This window comes from Colletotrichum destructivum, chromosome 3 (genome assembly GCF_034447905.1).
Source record: "Colletotrichum destructivum chromosome 3, complete sequence".
NCBI classification, from domain to species: Eukaryota; Fungi; Ascomycota; class Sordariomycetes; order Glomerellales; family Glomerellaceae; genus Colletotrichum; species Colletotrichum destructivum.
Genome location: NC_085898.1, coordinates 276,599 through 296,680, shown reverse-complemented (window position 1 = coordinate 296,680; position 20,082 = coordinate 276,599). Strand labels below are relative to the sequence as shown.

General features: G+C 55.6%; 6 protein-coding genes across 6 annotated transcripts; 4 read left to right on the top strand and 2 right to left on the bottom strand.

Moving 5' to 3' along the window:
* Positions 1-476: 476 nt before the first annotated feature.
* On the bottom strand, positions 477-3,409 carry CDEST_04151 (Putative P-type ATPase, HAD superfamily, P-type ATPase, transmembrane domain superfamily; the record flags this gene model as incomplete). The annotated part of the gene is made up of 2 exons (XM_062920310.1): positions 477-863; positions 914-3,409. The coding sequence occupies 2 exons, from the start codon at positions 3,407-3,409 to the stop codon at positions 477-479; spliced, it is 2,883 nt and encodes a 960-aa protein (XP_062776361.1).
* A 554-nt stretch (positions 3,410-3,963) lies between these two features.
* CDEST_04150 (Putative P-loop containing nucleoside triphosphate hydrolase) lies at positions 3,964-6,072 on the top strand. Its single transcript, XM_062920309.1, has 2 exons — positions 3,964-4,279; positions 4,360-6,072. The coding sequence occupies exons 1-2, from the start codon at positions 4,244-4,246 to the stop codon at positions 5,974-5,976; spliced, it is 1,653 nt and encodes a 550-aa protein (XP_062776360.1). The 5' UTR covers positions 3,964-4,243; the 3' UTR covers positions 5,977-6,072.
* A 4,284-nt stretch (positions 6,073-10,356) lies between these two features.
* On the top strand, positions 10,357-12,262 carry CDEST_04149 (Putative protein phosphatase inhibitor 2 (IPP-2)). Its single transcript, XM_062920308.1, has 2 exons — positions 10,357-10,881; positions 10,959-12,262. The coding sequence occupies exons 1-2, from the start codon at positions 10,812-10,814 to the stop codon at positions 11,693-11,695; spliced, it is 807 nt and encodes a 268-aa protein (XP_062776359.1). The 5' UTR covers positions 10,357-10,811; the 3' UTR covers positions 11,696-12,262.
* Position 12,263: 1 nt separating this feature from the next.
* CDEST_04148 (Putative Long chronological lifespan protein) lies at positions 12,264-12,706 on the bottom strand. Its single transcript, XM_062920307.1, has 2 exons — positions 12,524-12,706; positions 12,264-12,458 (listed from the first exon to the last, which is right to left on the bottom strand). The coding sequence occupies exons 1-2, from the start codon at positions 12,684-12,686 to the stop codon at positions 12,265-12,267; spliced, it is 357 nt and encodes a 118-aa protein (XP_062776358.1). The 5' UTR covers positions 12,687-12,706; the 3' UTR covers position 12,264.
* A 1-nt stretch (position 12,707) lies between these two features.
* Positions 12,708-14,184, top strand: CDEST_04147 (Putative large ribosomal subunit protein bL27). Its single transcript, XM_062920306.1, has 2 exons — positions 12,708-13,293; positions 13,402-14,184. The coding sequence occupies exons 1-2, from the start codon at positions 12,936-12,938 to the stop codon at positions 14,070-14,072; spliced, it is 1,029 nt and encodes a 342-aa protein (XP_062776357.1). The 5' UTR covers positions 12,708-12,935; the 3' UTR covers positions 14,073-14,184.
* A 448-nt stretch (positions 14,185-14,632) lies between these two features.
* CDEST_04146 (uncharacterized protein) lies at positions 14,633-18,365 on the top strand. Its single transcript, XM_062920305.1, has 5 exons — positions 14,633-15,506; positions 15,669-15,869; positions 16,020-16,120; positions 16,182-17,652; positions 17,707-18,365. The coding sequence occupies exons 1-5, from the start codon at positions 14,843-14,845 to the stop codon at positions 18,003-18,005; spliced, it is 2,736 nt and encodes a 911-aa protein (XP_062776356.1). The 5' UTR covers positions 14,633-14,842; the 3' UTR covers positions 18,006-18,365.
* Positions 18,366-20,082: the final 1,717 nt, after the last annotated feature.

Sequence of the window (20,082 nt, the reverse complement as noted above, 5' to 3'; positions counted from 1 at the left end):
TGAGATGGTGCAACTTCTTTCGCATGCCCGATCGTCGTGTGTACGCATTCCGAGTCTTCTCCGGGATCTTTCTTATGTCGCCACATCTTACGGATAATTGAACTTACCAACCCGTGGCCTACGTTTTGAGTTTCCCTTGAGCGGTGCCTCTTGAACCTTGAAAGGAAGGAGAAATAAAAGCCCCAAGACCTGAAGAGTATCCAATCAGGAATGAGGCGGATGCCGATTCCTACTGGAATAGTTAAGAATCCAAACAATATGGACCACCCCCATTGGGTAGCTGTTAGAGGAACGACGTGAAAGGATTCTCCGCCAAAGAATATGATGATAATCTGGCCAGCCAGGGTCACCGTTTGAACAAGCATGAACCAAGGGTTGTGCTGGACGCCCTCAAGCACGTTGAAGCGGTTGTCTACGCGACGGCAACTAGATGTCTCAGTCAGCATCAGGAAGAGTGGCAGACGAAAGGGTACAACTCACTTAATCTGGTTGAAGAACTGCATCCAGACGTAAATATTGAAAATCATGGTCTGCAGCTCCAACAACTGCCGCTCCGTGTGATACTGGAAGATCCTCTCTCCGGCGTAATGAAAGGTGAAGATCACCGCGAGTTGGTATAGGGACTGGCCGAAAATCATCTTCCACATGGTCGTGTCCAAGACTGATATCCCTCTTGGTTCAGGCCTACGCTTGAGTAGATCTGGCGTGGGAAAGTCGGTTCCGAGGGCCAGCGCGGCAAAGGTGTCCATGATGAGATTGATCCACAGGAGTTGAACCACGCGGAAGACGGAGGATTCTGTGCCGCCGACGAGAGCAGAGATAACCGTTAGAATCCCGGCGGAGACATTAATGGTGAATTGAAACTGCGATGTAAGATTAGCGGTGGCAGACGAAGGGGAACGGATGGAGTTACCTGGAGGAACTTCTTGGCCGCATCGTTGACGGCTCTTCCCCAAGAGATGGCCTTGGCGATAGAGGCGAAGTTGTCATCCATGAGAACTATTGCCGAAGCCTCTTTGGCCACTTCAGTGCCGGAGACACCCATGGAAAACCCGACGTCGGCTGCTTTCAAGGCCAATGCATCGTTCGTACCATCGCCCGTCACAGCAACAATCTCGTCGAGGCTTTTGAGGTGCGAAACGAGACGTAATTTGTCGTCGGGGCTGGACCTGGCAAGAACCTGCAGGCGTGGTACGACGAGGTCGAGCTGCATCGGCGACAGCTTACGGAAGGTCGGTCCATCCATCGTAATCCCGCCGGCGGTGTAGATTCCACATTCCGAAGCTATCGCGATTGCCGTGAAGAAATTGTCGCCCGTCACCATGCGGACGAAGACGCCAGCAGATTGGCACTGCCGGACTGACTCGATGACTTCGGGCCGCAGAGGATCCCGCATACCGAAAGCCCCGAAAAACACTAGACCCGGAAGACTGTTCAGTTGAAGGGACTCCTGCAAGGGCCATTCGTCGAAGTCTCGGTAGGCGATGGTCACTACACGCAGAGACCGGCGGGCGTAACTCAAGATCTTTTTGTCCAGCATCTGTATCTGGTCGGGCGTGATCTTTGCGGCGTCTTTGTTAGTCGTTGGATCCCGCACGATCTCGGTGCATCTGGCTAGGACGACCTCGGCCGCTCCCTTGACCAGCATTCGGTGGCGTCCGTCTCCAAGCTTCACGATGACCGCCATCCACTTCCTGGAGGCGTCAAAGGGTATCACCTGCACAATGTTTCCGTTGGCTCTTTCCTCGTCCAAGCTACCTAGGCCAAGATGATCAAGTGCAAACTTCAGCAAGGCCGTCTCGGTACTCGACCCAATAAACCTGGAACGCTCGCTTGTTTCGATGGCCGTCGAGTTTATAACGAAGGCCGTCTTCAAAAGCTCTTTGACCTCGCTCGGGAGCACTCTGATGGTTTCAGCTGTCGAAGGAGAAACGGCGTCGTCGTCGTCGTTTGCAGCCGGCGCAAGGAGGGCATCGTGGAAAGGAATCGATGAACCGAGTATGTCCGTCACCACGCTCATTTGGTTCGTGGTGAGGGTGCCGGTTTTGTCTGAGCAGACAGTCGTTGCGTTCCCCATGATTTCGCAAGACCGAAGTAGGCGGAAGAGGTTGTTATCCTTCAGCATCCTGGTCGTTGCAAACGCCAGAGCCAGGGTGACGGTGAGCGGGAGGCCTTCGGGCACGGCGATGACGACAACTGTGATTGATAGAATCAGGACCTCCAGGAAGGCATGGCCCTTTTCCTTGGGGCCGCCTTGAATGCTCTTAAGATCAACGAGAAAGCGCACGAACATGATTGTGAAGAAGATGGCACCCGCCGCCAGGCCGAAGGTGATGATGTACTTGGCTAGAACACCAAGTTTTTGCTGAAGGGGCGTCTCTTGGATATCGTCCCTCAGAGACATCATGATCCTGCCGTAGGAAGAGTTGACGCCAACAGCGAGCACAAGGTATTTCCCCACGCCGGCCGTGATCTTCGTTCCTCCGAGGATGAAGGGGTCGATTGTTGTTTGGGCATCGTCCGCGACGGGGGACTTGGCAACTAGATCCGACTCGCCGGTCAGGGCGGACTCATCCCACTGGATGCCAAACCCCTGCACGAGGACGCCATCCGCGGGAGCGACCTCTCCGGCCTCCAGATGCAAAACGTCCCCGACGAGGATGTCGAATATGGAAATGGGCCGGTGTCTGCCTGATCGGATTACGGTGATGGTTCGTTCTTCCTTTTTCTGGTTCAGATTCTGGAACTTGGAGTTCTTCTGGTAATCGTTGATGGCCGTCGCAAGGACGATGACGGCGACGGCGACGATGATGGCGACGCCCTCCACCCATTCGATACTCGTACCTTGCCCAGCATCGGCAACAGACTGATAGATTCCAAGTGCAAGCGAAACGGTAGCGGAGGCCGTCAAGAGGAACATGAGCTTGTCGTTGAAAGCCATCCAAAGCAGTTGAAGGAAGGTTTTGGGTTTCCTTCCGGGCACACGGTTTTCGCCATAGATCCTTCGCCGATCGGTGAAGTTACCAGCGGCCGAGGTTAGTTTCGTGAAGGACTTGCTGTTCGTTTGGGAGCTGGCTGACATGTCTTGATTACTTCTATACGTGTTTGGGGTCGAGATCGCCCCGTCGATGATGTTCTCGTCGACGCCTAGGCCGGCATCGATGTCGGCGAGGAGGCCGGTGGCAAGACCAGTCAGACCCTCAAAGGCAATGAGCGAATTGGGGTTTCGGTTTTCGATCAACTCGCACAACTGGGTCGGCGAGAAGGCAAAAGGGCTTCCTGGAATGTTGTCCTCGTTGCTGAGCTTCTGAATAGCGGCCGAGCCAGCGGCAGCGGTGGTATCCTGACGGTTGACTTGGTTGGATGCAGTCACTCCTATTGGTGGCGCCGGGGTGATCTCATTATCCATGCCAACGATTTGGCGAGACAATGGGATCTCTGACGCTTCCCAAGATTTTGTACGAGATCAGATGAAGGCAATGATAGGATTTAAATACTAAGTGCCCTGAGTGCAAAGATGTGTCGATGCTTCTTTCTTCGCTCAGGTCCAGGGGATAGTCATTTGCCAGTGTACTCAATTGTGTGACAGCAGCAGGCCTTGGTGGTTTGCAGAAAGGACAACTCTATTGGTTCTAGCATACCACGCACAAGGCTGCTGGTGGTTTTTTCCGGTACAGAGTGAACAGAGACTCTGATAAGTCATCATCTTCTTAATCCTCGAAAAGAAGACATCTACGGCACTTTATCCGGTCGTGCCAAGTTGAGAGCAAGTTGGGAAATTTCTCGACCCATTGTATTCGCGTTTTCGACCCGCGAACGCCTAAAACGTTCGCCTAGAAGCGGTATAGTGCGCTTGTACTTGGACCTTGGCTCCCGGCCCGAGACCCCTGTTTTGTACCAGGGGACTCGCGGCTTAGCAATTTCCCAACTCGCGAGACTCGACAGAGTACATCTGTCCTTCTACTTCTCTCAATCCACAACGAGCCGCTGGCCAACGTCGTTGAATCTCGGTCCGCTAGAAAGCCGGAAAGCCGAGTAACTAATTGCCTGAAAGTTACATACTGCAGGCAGGTAATTAGAGGCAGCGCAAGCCAAGTTGCACAGGGGTTTTCAGTAGACCGCACGGTCTGAGCATCCATCGCAATACTGTAAACTGAGCGTCCAACACACTCACCGCCAGGAGCGATATTGTTGCTGCACGAGCTAAGAGCTGCACGAGACGAGAGCTGCACTACAACAGCACATGGCTAGACGCTACCCGGTCCCGCGATATTGGAGGGTAAGAATAACGAGGAAGAAGGCCGAGTCCAACGGCGGTTGCTCCAGTGTCTACAGGCTGATCTTCAACGCACCCTCTAGGCATATTACCCGCCCACCGCCAGAGGAGCCCAACCACCCACTCGTTACGTATTGGTGCAGCAAGCATCCCCCGCCTCCGAGTCGTCCGGGCGTGAGAAAGGCAGGAACGAAAAGGACGACGAAGAGCCTCATGGCTGGAATGGCACCTTCTGGAGGCTCGTAGAGGGCAGCGCGACCGCTTTCGGCTCCGTTGCTGTCCTTGGTTTGGCAGGATACTCGTACCATGCCTACTACAAGGATCTCGTCCTTCGGAAGATGGACAACGCCTTCGGCGTTGGCTTCTCCACGCCGGAACTGACTGCCATGGGCCGGCATGTCGCGCCCCATAAGCTCCAATCCGCTGACGACCTGACGGGCTTCGAGGGCGAGAACGAATGGATCCCGAGAAAGGAACAGGAGCTTATTGACGGTATAATCGACGGCAGCGTCCGGGGCCAGTATCACCTGATCACGGGCGAAAAGGGCACCGGCAAGACATCAATGATCCTCAAGGCCATGCGGAGGATCAACGGCGTTGGCATTGCCATGCTCGAGGCCCACGGCGACCTCGAGGTGTTCCGCCTCCGCCTCGGGAAAGCGCTGGATTTCGAGTTCCACGAGGATTACATCGGGAGCCTATTCAACTTTAAGGGGCCTCGCGACACGACGGCCATCCTCGACATCGAGAGAGCCTTCAACAAGATGGAGAAGGTAGCGTTGCTGCGGCAAAGGCATATCCGGAAGCCGCTGATTCTCATCATCAACCGCATCCACGTCCTGCGAGACGACGAGGACGGACGCAACCTGCTCGATCTCATCCAGCAGCGTGCCGAGATGTGGGCGGCGAGCCGACTCGTCACCGTGGTCTTCACCAGCGACGACCACAGCACGACCGAGCACTTGAAGTGGCAGGCCACGCGAATGGCCGTGACCGACGTCCACGACGTCACCCGGCGACCGGCCATCGAGGCCTTGCGGGAGTTCCGCCAAAAAGTGTTCCGCGAAGACGTAGCCGACGACGTGCTGGAGCGCGTCTACAAGAGGGTCGGCGGGCGCGTCAGGTTCCTCGACCACGTGGCCCGGTCCAAAGACATGCTGGCGACGTGCGACTTCATCTGCCAGAGGGAGAAGCGCTGGCTGCTGGGCCAGTGCTGGATCCTGGGCGGGGACATGGACCCGGAGGCAGAGGACCAGCAGGACTACTCGACGACGGCGTTCCTGCTAGCCAAGGCGCTCATCGAGAAGGAGAAGGGCATGTCGCGGGAGGAGAGGCTCGACGGCAAGCTCCCGGAGATACCGCTGCACGAGGCGAGGCAGCTGATGACGCGGGCGGACTTTATCCAAAAACACGACCACTTCAACATCTTCTCGATCGACTCCAACTCGATGGTCCGGGCTGACTCGGTGCCGATGCACAACGCATTCCGGGAGATTTGCTCGCAAGAAGGCTTCGACGAGCTGCTCGAGGCCACGCTGGAGCGGCTCGACGAGCTCGAGGGCTTGCAGAGGACGCGAGAGATAGTGCTGAAGGATCTCGCGAACGGCGGCGAGTTTCAGGCAGTGCTCCGCCGGGCCAAAGGGGAGGGAGAGCCGGTTACCGTCACCGTGAAGGCTGGGTCGACTCGGGAGGAGCAGTAGCGACAGGGTTGGCCCTATAAGACAACACTTTCCCTCTCGAGCGTGAAGATGCCAAGCTCCGGCGTACTAGCCATGGTTTCCATAATGGCCTCTCGGGGGGGGGGGGGGGGGGGGGGATTTGTAGCTGGGCTGGCGTACTTGCAGCTGAGTAGTGTTGTCGGTGCTTCAACGTTCTAACGGAGTCGCCGAGGCGCCTAGATACTCCTTGTGAAACCGGCGACCCAGTGAAAGCAACCGGCCACGACTGAAACAATGCAAGGAAGGAAATATCCTTAAGGCCAGATTTAAGGGTCCTCTGTTTATCGAATTGTTTGTCTGTTTACAAGTTATAAGGGGAAGAAAAAGATCCCTGTTATGTCCACCCTCCTATACACACCCATGACGCAGTCGATCACAGTACATGTTCCATCCTATTCCTTAAGTCAGAATCTAGTATGCCCACCATTCGCTTCAATCACTGCCTGGCATCTCTGTCCCATACTCTCTAGGAGCTGCCCACAATACTCCTCTGGAAGTGCGTCCCATGCCTCCTGAACCCATCTGTATAGGGTCTGGCGAGATGGCCGCTGCTGTCGCCCATAGTGATGCTGGATATATTCCTTCATCCAGCACCAGCAGGGCTCTAACGGGTTAAGATCTGGAGAGTATGGGGGGAAATCTATGATCTCTATGCCCCTGCTGGCCAGCTTCTCTAGAGTACTGGCTACTGAGTGAGACGGGGCACCACCATCTTGCATAAGGACAATCTTCCTGCCCTCCAGCCTGCCCTCCAGCCCTAACTCCAGCAGGGAGATGAACCTATGGATAAGAGGGACAATATGCTGCTGATAGGACTCAGCTGTGATAGTCCCCCAGCTCTTCTTATCCCATACTATCCCTGGGCCCTTTATGCTGCCTGCAAAGGACCCCCAGAACATCCAGCCTTGCCCTATCTTAGGCCTCTGGATAATGCAGGTCGGATTCAGTTCTTCTTCAGGCCTCCTAGTCACATAGACCTTCCTCTAGTTGCCTCCAAGGACCCAAGTCTCATCAGTCCAGAGGACCCTTTTCTATTCCTCAAGGGGCCAGTTGACATGGGCCAGAGCCCAGGCCAGGCGTTTCTCACGAGTTTCTTCAGAAAGGAAAGGCTTCTGCCTGGCCACATATCGCTTATATCCAAGGTGTCGAAGGGTGTTCCGAATAGCATCCTCTTCATAGGCCCCATTAAAGAGGACTACAGAGAGCTGGAGGAAGCTGGAAAGGCGCCCTAGTTTAGAGGAGGTCACATATTCAACCAGGTCTTCCTCCTGCTCATGACTGAGGGCTGGAGGGCGCCCAGATCGAGGCTGGGCAGCAGCAGCAGAAGATCTAAGGGCCTGCTTGACTTGGGAAATAGTGAAGCCAGTCAGCCTGGAGATCTCCTGTCTGTTGAGATGGGCGTCGAAAAAGAGGGTGCGAATCCGAACACGGTTAGGGTCAGTTAGTTGCTTCGTATGGCAGCCAACTGGCCTGCCAAAGGAGCTTCCTTTGGATATAGATAGGTCCATATTGATGGTGTTGATGATGGATAGGTAGGAGGGAAAGTTGACTAACAGTCTGGCAGCCTGGCAGAAGTACCATTTGGGTTAGGGGGTGAAGGAGGGGGTGGGTAGAAAATACCTGGCAGGGAGGTATCTTTTTACTTTCGCCGGAAACCATCGTATTTATCGGTCTGCTGTTCAACTGATTCAAGCGGCGTGTTTTACTCCGAGCGAAGATTCCAGAGGCGGACGATGCGGGGCATCGGAGAATACGTGCGGGGCCCAACGAAACGGCCGATGAACTGCCAAGTGGAGAACCGCTACGGCGGGCGAGACCGGGCCGGGTGAGTGGACGAACGGACGGGGTCGATGTGGACCAAGTGGTTGGTCTGTTTTTGCTTCCCAGTATTCCGTAGTCAGAGCAGCACCGCGAACAATGTGTTGGGGGAACCGAGGTTTCAGAGATATGCGTGGAGAGATGCCTAAGGAGGCACCGTGTCTCTTGGTGGAACCCGAAGATTGGAGAGTGAGACTCGGCAGTCAGGAAGCGCTGAAGCACCGGGCGCTGTCACCAGAATTCACTCGGCGACACTATACTGTAAACTTCCTACACTCTGTCTACTATGTAAGGAGGTACACATGTGCATTTGACGGGTGGGAGCACATGCACCCCGGATTTTGGATTGACGCCGCTACGCGACGTTGGTTTGGTGGGACCGCGCCAGGGCCGCGGCGTTCGATAACAGAACCCTTCGGCGCGAGTGATGGTGGGCGATTGAGCCGATTGGCTTCGGCTCTAGCTTTAGTAGTCTTGTTGAGAGTCAGAATAGTCTGGGGCGAGCTGGGATTGCCAGTTGATGTGTGAAGTCAAAGTATGGGAAGTATGCGTCCGTGGTCGCAGCATGAGGTCACTTTTGGAGATGGCAGACGCTGTTTGCTGCCTGGAAGTCAAAAAGAAAGCAAGCCGGAGCACAGAGTCGTACGTTGAGTGGATGGTTGTATGGTGTTGGGGGCATTTGGTGAGGGGTATTGCATGTCGGATGACGTTGAAGATGGAGGCGCCGCATCGTAGTGTAGCAGACACAAGGAAGAACCAACAACGTACTGTTTATGGATACAAGGAGGTTGAAAAGCCGAAGGCTGGCAAACGATGGATGGGTGGGGAGCGGATGAGGGGGAACGCGATGGGGGGAACTGTGCGCTGATGGAGTATGCAACACCAGCTTTTTAGTGTCTGTTGTCGAGCTCGACTGACAGCGATGGCATAAAAGTGAGCGGAGCGTTCAAGAGAGAGGAGAGACCAAGCCAAGGAAGGAGATGGCTTGAGAAAAGGACTGGGTACATTTGGGCCAAACCAGAGCCCGCCCCGGCGGAAAGGAAAAAGCCGGAAGTGAGGGTCGCGGGCGCGTCACAACATGACACGTGCAAGTCACCAACGACATGATGGCTGTGAAGATCTGGAGATGGGTACCAACCCAGGACAGGTGCTTACGATGTAGGGAGAGGCATTACTTCTTCCTTCCGCTATTTTTGCCCTTCTGCATGGACCATGGCGGCTTACCATGCAGGCAGTCAAGCCCAAACGGAAGTGAGTACCAACTAGCTGGCCGAGAAGGAAGGACGGACGGAGAGAAGGAGCGAGAAGGAGCAAGGGTCCACACCTGCTGAGTGTCCCAAGGCTTCCGAATATTGCGGTGTACACTACCTTCGATGTAGGCAAAAGCTGAGAATCCGTCTTCCACCGTGACCATCGACCCGATGTGACGGACGGTCTCGTCCGGGCCGCATCTCCATCCACCCAGACGTGCCAGAGCCTTCCACCGCGACCGCAGCGACCACCACCCGCCGTCTTGGACGCATGGCGGCCCTCACTCGCTGCGGTTCGATGCCCAAAACACGCCCGAGCAGGGCCCAACCTCGCCACGGGCTCATGTAGTCGAAACAAGCATGGAGATGCAAGCTGGCACTGACCGTTAGCATGACGTTGCGTCCCATCTCCAAGTCCCGCCGCCTCGATCAGTTCGATCAGTGCTTTACCCTGCTCACTGTATTAGGTAGTGTACGATGTACAGCACAATTCAGTTCTGTACTGAGTCGTGCACCTGAGTATGCCCGTTATGTGAGCAACAGATTGATATTGGGAAAATGCACAGCGTTGCAGGCTGCTGCAACGCCTGACATCATCCATCAATCCTCCATTATCACCGCTGGCGCGGGCGGGGCCAAGGAAGTAAAGACCCCGAGGGAATATTGGCGTTCAGCTCATTCCATGGCCATCCCAGCCTTATCGTCACCCCCGCACGAGCACATCACACACACACACCCAGCTGGACCCCTCCTTAGCAGGCAGCTACCTATGTCTCTCTCTACAATAAACCTGTCCGTGTTGGGAACTTGGGTCGAAAACAGACCCAAGAATGCAATCGTCGGTGGTGAGATGTGACTGGTGGCCGCTGGTCGGTTGGCGGATGAGGTAATCTCACTGCCACCCTTCACAGTCGCCGAGCTGGCACTGCAGCAGGCACCTGCTCCAGACATCCATGAAACCCATGTGCCATTGAGGACGGAAGGATGAGTGGGTGAATAAGCGAATGTGAGAGTCGTGAGTGAGAGTTGTGAGTAAGTTTTACTCTGCAGGTATCTGCAGGTACATCGAGTACTCTCATACTGGCATAAGACACCACGACAGCTTCCAAAGGCCCCCTCACCACACGCTAACCCACTAGGTACTACGTGTGCTCACCTGCCACAACCACCACACCGCTGCTGCCATCAGATCAGATCAGCCATTTGCATGACATTCCATTCCTGACAAAGTCACTCACGTCTTCCACTTCCTTCCTTTCTCCTCCGGCCCCTCCTCCCCCCTAAATCGCCCCGACAACCTCGATCTCATTCCCTTGAGACACAGCGACAATCCTCGTCCTGTAGACCCCAACTCTCCTCGTTTCACAAACATCACGAGCCCCTTCTACAAGAAGCCGAATAACTGAGATAGGCACATAGAAAACCAGCCCCCCACACACACACTCACCCAAACCACCAAACCAACCCTGGTCGGCGCACCAGCACCCGCACCCTGCAGGTCACGAACCACCCACCAGCCCGTCACCGTCATCCTCAGGCCCCAGAACAAAACCGCCGCCCTTCGTCACCAGATTTCCCAAACCCCGCTATTTTCGTCCTTCAAACCTACCTTTACCCATCCGTCTTCACAACCACAGACTAACAATCCGACCGACACCTCACGAGATTCCTTCGCATCACACGCTCTGCTGTCAAACTTCACCATCAGAACTCCGTTCGCGCTAGCCCAGCTTCGCATACACCTTCAAAATGGCCGCCATCGTCGAACGCAGTCCCCCGACCCATTCCCCTCCTGGTCCCCATCCCAAGAGACCCAGAGGTGAGTAGCTAGCTCTGCACTTGGCTCCCCGTCCCTTTCAGTTGGTCGCTGGAGCTAACCAAAATCCTCTGTTGCAGGCATCCTCAAGAACTCATATCAAAAGTCTCCTCCGTCTTCCCCGCCTGACGAAGCCCCCCTCACCGAGAAGGAGCTCACTCTCGTCAACACGCAATACAACGCCGGCCACCGACGCTCGTCATCCGCAGCCCGCCCCTCTGGCTCCCGCCGCCAGTCAAGTCGCACTCCCTCCCACCAGGGCGACGACGAGCAAGACCTCGAGTCGTCCCAGCGTCTCAAGTGGGACGAGGCCAACCTCTACCTGACGGAACAGGAGCGCACCTCGACCATGAAGATTGATGAGCCCAAGACTCCCTATGCCAAGCACTACGACCCCACCGAAGACCCCTCGGACGACGAGGAGATGGAAGGCTCCAACATTGAGAAGAAGCCTCGCACAGCTCGCGCTGGTCCTGGCGTGGAAGATGATATCCCTATCATGTCGCTTGGCGAGCCGGAGGAAGCGGTCCCGGAAAGCGAGTCGTCCAAGGAAAAGGCCCTCAAGGCCGTCCACGTCGACGACAGTGCCAGCGCACACGGCGACGATGACGAACTGGCCGGCCTTTCTCCCGAAGAGCGGGAGAAGCACCGTCGTTTCGAGGAGTTGCGCAAGAAGCACTACGAAATGAAGGATGTGGCCCACTTGTTGGGCCACCCCGAAGAACTACTCGAGGAGGAAGACGACGAGAACAGTACCCGCCCGCCTCCGGTCCCTACTCTCCCCCGTCCGAGCGAGGCCACCAACGGTCAGGCTTAACTGGCTGGCCAAGCTAGCCGCTGCCCGGCACATCGTCGCGGCGACGGATTCCGGAGGAAGAAGAAGAGGGGCGACGACACAGGGGACGCATTACGAGCATTTTCACGCACTGTTGACGCTTTGTGGTCTTGAGATGGAGATTACCATTCGGCAACGGCGTGACACACGAAGGAGTTCTGGGTGGATATCACGGATGGGTTTGGCGGCGTTCCGGGGCCTTGGCGTCTGCAGTCGTCGCGAACCGCCATCGTTGCAGCGTGTGTCCCGTCCCCAACCGGCTGCGCCTGCGCCTGCGCCGGTGGATGGGAGCATTTCAGCACGAATTAGTAGGCTTTTTGCTTCGGCCAGAAATTGGCACTTTCAATAGAGTCTGAATTGTCCTATCAACAAACAACTCCCACATCATTCTTTTCCCATGGAAACTCCTGTCATACCGTGGCCTCTCTCGGCGACGGCCATTAAACAACCGTTCGTGTGCGCCTTGCAATGCTTCCAGATACCTATCCGCCTGTCGGTGTATCTTGTTGTCTACTCGTCCAGAGTTCTCATGTCAATATCCGATCTGTCCATTACAGCATGCCCTTGCGGGCCAGCTCAACCTTCCTCGCGGCCTCGCCGGCGGCGAATCCGCCTCGCGAAACGCAGATCCGGCTACCTTCAGCGAGCTCGAACTTGTCTTGGTTCGCGGGCCAGGGGCAAGGGCAGTGGTGTGGGAAGTGGACGCAGGCGAGGGTGTCAGGGCAGAGGTAGTGTTCGCAGTAGGCTGGGCAAGGTTAGCAAACGCAACGCATGTTCCTACAGCTTGAGACCAGAGAAGGAACAACATACAGCCGTCATATCTCTGCTGGTATTGCGAGGGATCGCTGGGGACGTTCTGGGGCTGCTGCTGCTGCTGCTGGCCACCGAACATTTGCTCGAAGAACCCGAACTGGGCCTGGGCCGAGCTGATCAAGGTCAGGAGGACCAGTGGGAGGGTGGCGAGAAAGCGCATTTTTCTGAATGTTCGAGCAACCTTTTGACCGATTCGTGGTCACGTATGTCGTGGTTGTTTGCAGGTGTTGCTTGTCTTGTCTACCGCCTAAGTGGTGTAGGTATCCTCACTTTATGCGCCTAGCTGTCCAAAAGACCACCTTCGAGATGCGGACCCACATTACTATTCCCTCCTCTCCCCCGATCCTTATCGTTATCGCAACTCGCTGACTCAGCCGGAAAAATACTCTCAGCTGATTCTCCCTCCGTTATGCTTCGCCAACCTGAAGGTGCAGCGTGTGCCGTTTCGTTGCAAAGCTCTGAAGGGACGCCAAACAATCGCCGCTTGGCCATTGACGAACCGACGACGTATGGGCAGCTCGTCCACGAAGCACACCTCATGCGTCTTTTCCAACTGCAGCAGCCCCTGAGGGCCGCTGCCGCCGGTCTCCTGCGCACGACCGCCCCGATCCAGTCCTCGACGTCGACCGCCGCACAGCTGTTCCGGGCCGACGCTGCGAATGCCCTCGTGGCCGGACGGCGATACGCCTCCGTCAAGTCGCAGGGTGCTTACAAGCTCGCGCCCAAGAGGACGATACCGAAGAAGCTGGGTGCCAAGCGCACGGGCGGTATGTCTTGCTCATCATCACCCAATGGCCTCAATTGGGCTTCATCGTCGTCGCCGTCGTCGTCGTCGCCGTCACACGTAGCTCTATGCTAACGTGTCACACAAAAAGACCAGTTCGTCATCCCCGGAAACATTATTTACAAGCAGCGCGGCAGCCTCTGGTGGCCCGGCGAGAACTGCATCATGGGCCGCGACCACACGATCCACGCCATGGCCACCGGCTACGTCAAATACTACCGCGATCCCGCGCGCCACCCTGACCGCAAATACATCGGCGTCGTCTTCAACAAGGACGACGTACTGCCGTACCCGACGCACGCCGAGCGCAAGCGCAAACTCAACATGTCGGCGCACCCAATCTTCAAGCCGGTCGAGACGCCCGCCGTCTCGGCCTCGGGCATCCCGACGCAGATCGTCCGGCCGTCGGCCCGGACGACCAATGGCGCGCCGATGGAGCCGGAGCGTGTGCTGAAGCTGCGCGACGACTACTCGTACCGCGAGGACAACTGGCGGATCGGCAGACTCGTAAAGCTCCGGGTCGGGGGCATGAGCCGTAAGGCCAAGCTCAGGCACCGTCGGTACGCCAAGGAGCGCAACATTGCTGGGCAGCGGGCGGCGGAGGCCAAGTACGCCGATTTGGAGGTGGACGAGTGGACGATCGCGGCGTCCAAGAGGCTGCAGGAGCAAAGGAACGCTGCCGCCGTGGCCAAGACCAAGAAGAAGAAGGAGAAGGCGCAGCAGCAGGCCAAGAAGGCCGCCAAGAACAAGAGCAAGCGGTAGATGTGAACGAGCGAGCGTTGTTCGGGGAGGGGTGGGGTACGGAGAGAGACAGAGAGACATTGGGATGATGTTGTATCATGGCCGTCGGGGCGCGAGTGCTGCCGAGGCTATCCAGAGTGTAGAATATCTTGTACAAATCCATACTAGCCATCCATGAGACTGAGGACCATACTGCACTTGCACGATGAGTAGATGTACGGGATCCGAGTTGGATTGAAAGTCCAAGATGATTGATTTACGCTCCTAGTCCTGACTGCTCTGCAAAGTTTGGCTGTCAGTCGGGCAAGATTCATTTGATCGAGAGTGGCTATCAAGGTCGAGCCTGTACAAAGTTGCACTTGCTTTTTCTGGTGAAGCTAACGACCTTCCTGGTAACGAGGAAAAGAGTCCCTGCCTTCCCCCTGTGTGGGGGTTGCCACCACAGTCTACGCATGTACTCTTTGGCCAGATTTTCTTAGGAAAGTACCTCGACTTGGTGGTCCCTGCTGCTTCCTCGAGTCGCGTGTCGCGTCGCCCATCGCATGTCAGTCAATCAACCACATTCGTCACTCTCAGACTCACCTCACTCTCAACCTCACCCCACCCCCCACTACACTCACGTCCTGATTTTAGCACTCACATTGATCTCACCATACAGTACGGTAATCGGCTGGAACCCGATGTGCAGTCATCCTTGAATCATCGCTTGCAGCACCGACCCGCCCAGTCTGGCGGCATCTTAGCCCGGCGGGAGGGCGGCCAATCGTCGTCGGTATCGACCGCATCTCACAATGGCTTTCAACGCCCAGGCCGCCCAGGCCACTCCGTCATCCGGACTCCAGCATTCGTTTGCAAACAGTCCAGCACCACAAGACCACGTTGCCCCAACCACATTCGCAACAAACGATGCCGTCCGCAACGTGTCACCTTCATCGGTCTCGAACGCAGGGGATGCAGCGGGAAGGAAGATGAAGAGGACTGGAGCAGCTAAACAGCTGGTGAAACGGAGCCCTTACGGGCAGGCGCCGCCACCTTGGGCGACTTCTCTTCTTGGTGGAAGGGCTTCCCTCGGGTCTATGACAAGAACGCCTTCCTCGACTCAAGGCCCGCCGGCCCAGCATACCTCCATTGTAGACACACCGGGCGATACCCCGAGCACCGATTTGAGCATCCGTCAGTCAGGCTCGGAGTCTTCCGGCCCCTCAAGATCCTGCAGCCCTGAACCTGCACAGATCGAAACCGACATTGATCAGTCTGAGCTAGAAGGCCTGTTGGAAGCCAAACTTGAGACAAGGTCTTCTGAGGGAACCCCGGGCACCGACATGGCTGGCAAGAAGCAGACCCTTGCAGAACATGCCAAAATTAAGGCCTTGCAAGACACTTGGGCTTCGGGAAGCCTCGCGCCTGGAGCACCTGGCATTGCAGAATCGGCTGGAGAAAAGGATTGGCTTGGTGGTGAGTGATATCTGATTGTGATGCCTTGAACTTGTTAGCTCTTGCCGTGGTGAAGCATGTCGATGGACTCACGACTGAGCTTTGATGGGCTGCTGGTCCAACGCAGCAATTGCTTTGCAGGCATGCCATTTACAGCCAAGTGAAGCGCTGACCGATGCGCAGGCGTTTCTCTGCATAGTGATTCCGCTTCAACCTCAAGGAAGCGTGCCATGCCTGGAAACGTGGCCAGCAACGAGACCAACAAACGAAGAATGACCGCCGTTCCAGTTCCAGTCATTCCGAACAAGGCCTCGTTTGATCAAACTTCTTCCACTTCTGAACTAATGACTACTGAGCGCGATCTGATGAACGCCGTCTATGCAGGTAGGTCCGAGTGGATAGAGCCCGTTGGCTCAGGATGTACAGAGGGCCTTACTGGGCCTTCACCCGATCCGAAGCCCAGTTCAAGTGCCATAACCAGAGAAGCACAAGCCATCGATTCTTTTGATAAGAGAACTGACGATGAAACTGCAGCCGATGCAGACCAGGTCACGGACGATGACCAGACCGCAGAAGAGCGTGAAAGCAACGTCTCGGAGCCAAGAACTGCGTCGATCGATATCCAACCAGACGATGTGAGAGAACCCCTTTCGTGCCCCATGACAATGCTGTGATTGACACTGGCATGATACATAGCCCTTTTCACAAGAACTCGGTGAATTCCACGTTACCAAGGGCCCAGACCCTCGAGGTTATCTGCAATGGCGGTCGCCTCAGGGCACCGAATCCTCTTGCGGCACCATTCTGCCAACAAACTATGAGCTATACCCCAATCCAGAGTATCCCCTCGTCTGCCCGGTGCGCAACTGCCGTACCCTGTTTCGCAAGATGAACTCGCTCGGCGCCCACTTCTGCGTGAGTCTCCTCGAGCGCTGCCGTATTCGACACGCCGGTCTGATTCAAGAAAGGAAACGCAATACTGACTTTCCTCAGGCCAAACATCGGAGCTCCAAGTTCAACGACAACCTCGATGGGACACTAAGCTTCGTCGACTACTATAAGAAAGCTGGCGCCAGGTACACTCCTCCCATCGTTGTGTCGCAGAAGCCTCTTCAGGGTGACGAGCCTCCCATGCCGGAACCCGTCCCGACAGGGAGCAGACTCGCAACAGCCACGCGACCGTTGTCACTCAAGGCGATGATCGCGTCGCCTCATCAAATCCGCATGCCCGTGATCCCTATGTATCAGGCAGCAAGCAACCCAACCCTTCCCGTTCCTCCGTCCTCCACCCAAAACGAGCCTCCTCACTCGGTACCCAGCAGTCAGCCTAACCCTTCTGGCTTGGACAGCTCGGATCTACTTACATATTTGACGTCGCACCTATCACCCGCGTATAAGTTACCGACGGAGAGGCCAGACATAAAAGCTCTACTGAAGCTCCCTCGAAGGCGATTGTTGCCACAAGCTTGGCGGCTCAAGTACACAGGAGTCGGTCATCTAGCTCCCCTCGCGTCCGTCGCCCTCCTCATATACCTCACTGGGGATGAAGCTCCAGTGGCGTGCACAGTGTGTCATGGCCAAGGGGCGAACTCTTCCGAAAACTTCCTCCAGCCGTGTATGGCTTTGCCCGCCGCTGCCCCCCCTTTCTTGAAGGAAATTGGGAACAGGGCATGTGCCGGTTGCCAGTGGCGATCCAACTTTCGGAGGGAGAAGAACAACTGCTCCTTCTTGCTCACCGATCCATCTGATTCGTCCACGGTGCCAGCTTCTCGTGTCGTATCAACCGCTCCTGTGAGCCGTTCGTCGCCTCCCGTCACATCTGACGTGGATGAGTATCCCTTGCCGTTTCCTCCTCTTCCACGAACAGATCGTCCGGCGGTCGCTCCTCAAGCACCTCCACGAACTCGCTCATCGCACCCGCCTTCTGCTACACATGCTGCCCCGAGTGCCTACAGCAATGGACCACCGCCTCCCGATAGCCCCCCGAGACGGGTTACAAGACATTCGTTAGCCTCCAAGCTTGTCGCCGAAGCCGGCCCTTCTAGCCTTCCGGCTCCTGCGCCGAATCCCCTTGCCGGGAATCCGATGCCCTCCAAGATGCTTGAGATGGAAGACTGGGAAGTGGCCCCAGGCAGACTTCGCGACGAGCAAAGCGAGTCGCCAACTAGTAAGTGCTTACCCATATGGTCAATGGTGTCGCACCTCGCTAACAACGTCCCAGACGTGGCGTTTTCCAACTCATATTTGACGACCAACCAAGCCGTTACAGTATCAGAAGACATCTCTTTCAATGTTATCGTCATCAAGCCAGGCGACTCATACCACTGGCCCGAAGAAGCAGACAAAGTCCGCATATGTTCCATTGCGACAGGGAAACTCAAGGTTAAGCTCGACAATGCCGAGGCTTTTCTTATGGGGTTAAACGGCATGTTCAAGCTGAAGCCCGGCATGGCATGCACTGTTGAGAATCGATTATACGTCGACTCCGTAGTTCACGTCACGACTGTTTCGTATGCCTAGGGGGCTGCGATCCCCGAGATTCGGGGCAAGGAATAGTCAAGGGTCTCCAGTTTTCAGAACCACCGTTTCTATAGACGTTAGCAATGCATAGGGAAAGCAGCATGTCCTGCTTTCTTTTCGCCACCAAGGCTACTTGCGGTGATTATTTGACACCGTCTGGATCCGGGATGAGAGGAAAAGGATCACTGGAGCACAGCATTTGCTGACACAAAGCGAAGCAGTCCATACCTCAAGATTCAAGGATTCTGTAAAACAATCGAATAGGTATGTGCCTGGCGCACGAGGAAAAGTATGACTGGTGCCTTGCCAGCCGAGCCTTGAGACTGCCATTAAATCCCATCAAAGTCGACGGAAGAAGCGGATAACGAGGCGTCGACGCTGCTTGCTTGCATCATGCAGTAACGGCCCCATAAGAGTGGATCTGCCAGTGACCTGACCGGCCGCTCCGGACCCCGATCATAGACTTTTCCGTTCCCACCTCGGCCGGCCCGCTCCGCCCAGTCTACCTAACTAGGCGATTCCTGGTTCGCCCCCTGCGCAGATGATTTAGACATTTAGATCAGGCCGCTTTCCGTCCAAGATCGTCAAACTTACTTGTAGTCCGTCGCCTTGCGGAAACAAATGGACAACCGTGGTAACAGGCGCCCTGAGACACCGCAAGATAAGGTGAGCTGGATGTGGCACGAGCAATCGTCCGCGGCGAGGCTCTGCGACAGAACCATCCAGGCGTACAGGTCTCTCAGTGTAGGCGACGAGAAGGTTACCAAGAAAGGTTTTCGTGGTCTTCTTGTCATTCCACGTGATGGGCAAAGCCAAGGCGAAAAATAAAAGGCAAAACACGTTCGGTGCGCGAATGCATGCCCGCCTGCCACCTAAAGCATCGAGGACCAGGCATCCTTGGGCACCGTCGTCTTCAGCTGCCTCCGGATCTCCGGGATGAGTTGACAACCACCATTTCGGAAATTTAACTTCCGGCTATAAAGGCTGGCTGGCTACGCAGCCCGGGCAAAAAGGTGCGTAAGTAGGTCTGTCTCCATGTTTGAAGCTAGGTCTTAGTTCACCCTGTAGGGCTGAAGAGCCCTGGAGGGTTGAACTGCCGATTGTACAAGTTCGAGACTACTGCCGCGAGGCTTTCTGGCCTATATGGAGTTCTGCAAGGTCTGCCGAGGCACGACAAAAGAGTTCCTGGCAGTATCATGATCCCAGCGGAACTTCAAATTGCTCGATTTCGAATCGTTCTTCGGATTTGAAAGCCTGCTGCTCCAATTTGAGGTCTGGCTGACAAGAAAAGGGAGTCAAGTAGATCCCAGCTTGGCCTGAGCCTAAATAGGTATTCTACGAATGGAAAGCAACTTCACGCAAAACTACACCACGCCTGAGGCCGCGCAACACGCAGCACTCACGGGAGCAATCTTACATCTCAAATGGTGGTTTCAATGATGAAAAAACTTCTTTTATGTCTGTGGACTACATCGTTCCGATTGCGCTGTGGTCCTTATCAGTGCCTTTCTCGGCCTTCCCGACTACTCTGACCGGCTACATAAGGTTAGAAGGACCACTTTGACGCATGCAAGAAAGACTCTGATGGACCTTACGGTTGTAACAAGGCGCCGGCATCTCTCAAAGGGCTCGCAACCGCGGGTGTAAGGGTTTACACCACCACCGCCACCTCCAGGCTGGCAGAGCTTCTTATTTGTTCTGCAGGACGGAATCCTGTTTTCACCCAACGTTTTGAAGTTGATCATTTTGCGAGCCGGAAGGGGAGACGCCGTAGCTAGCAAGGCAAAGGAGACGATCACCAAAATGGAGATCTTCATGTCGTCGCATAGAATGTGACTGGAGGCTGGTAGAAGTATGGTGGTATTGAATGTGAGAACTAGAGTTTCTGATGTTGATAAGAGAAAAAATAAGCTGCATCGACTATGAGGGACTGGAGGAGATGGCTTCATTGCTTTCATATATCTACAATCAGTCTGCAATTTGCCGCCACCGGGCCTACAAACTGGATAGCGTAACGGTTTCGAAAAGCACCGAAGCATCCACCTTATCTCCAGAATCAAGCTTTCAGCGATGCCTT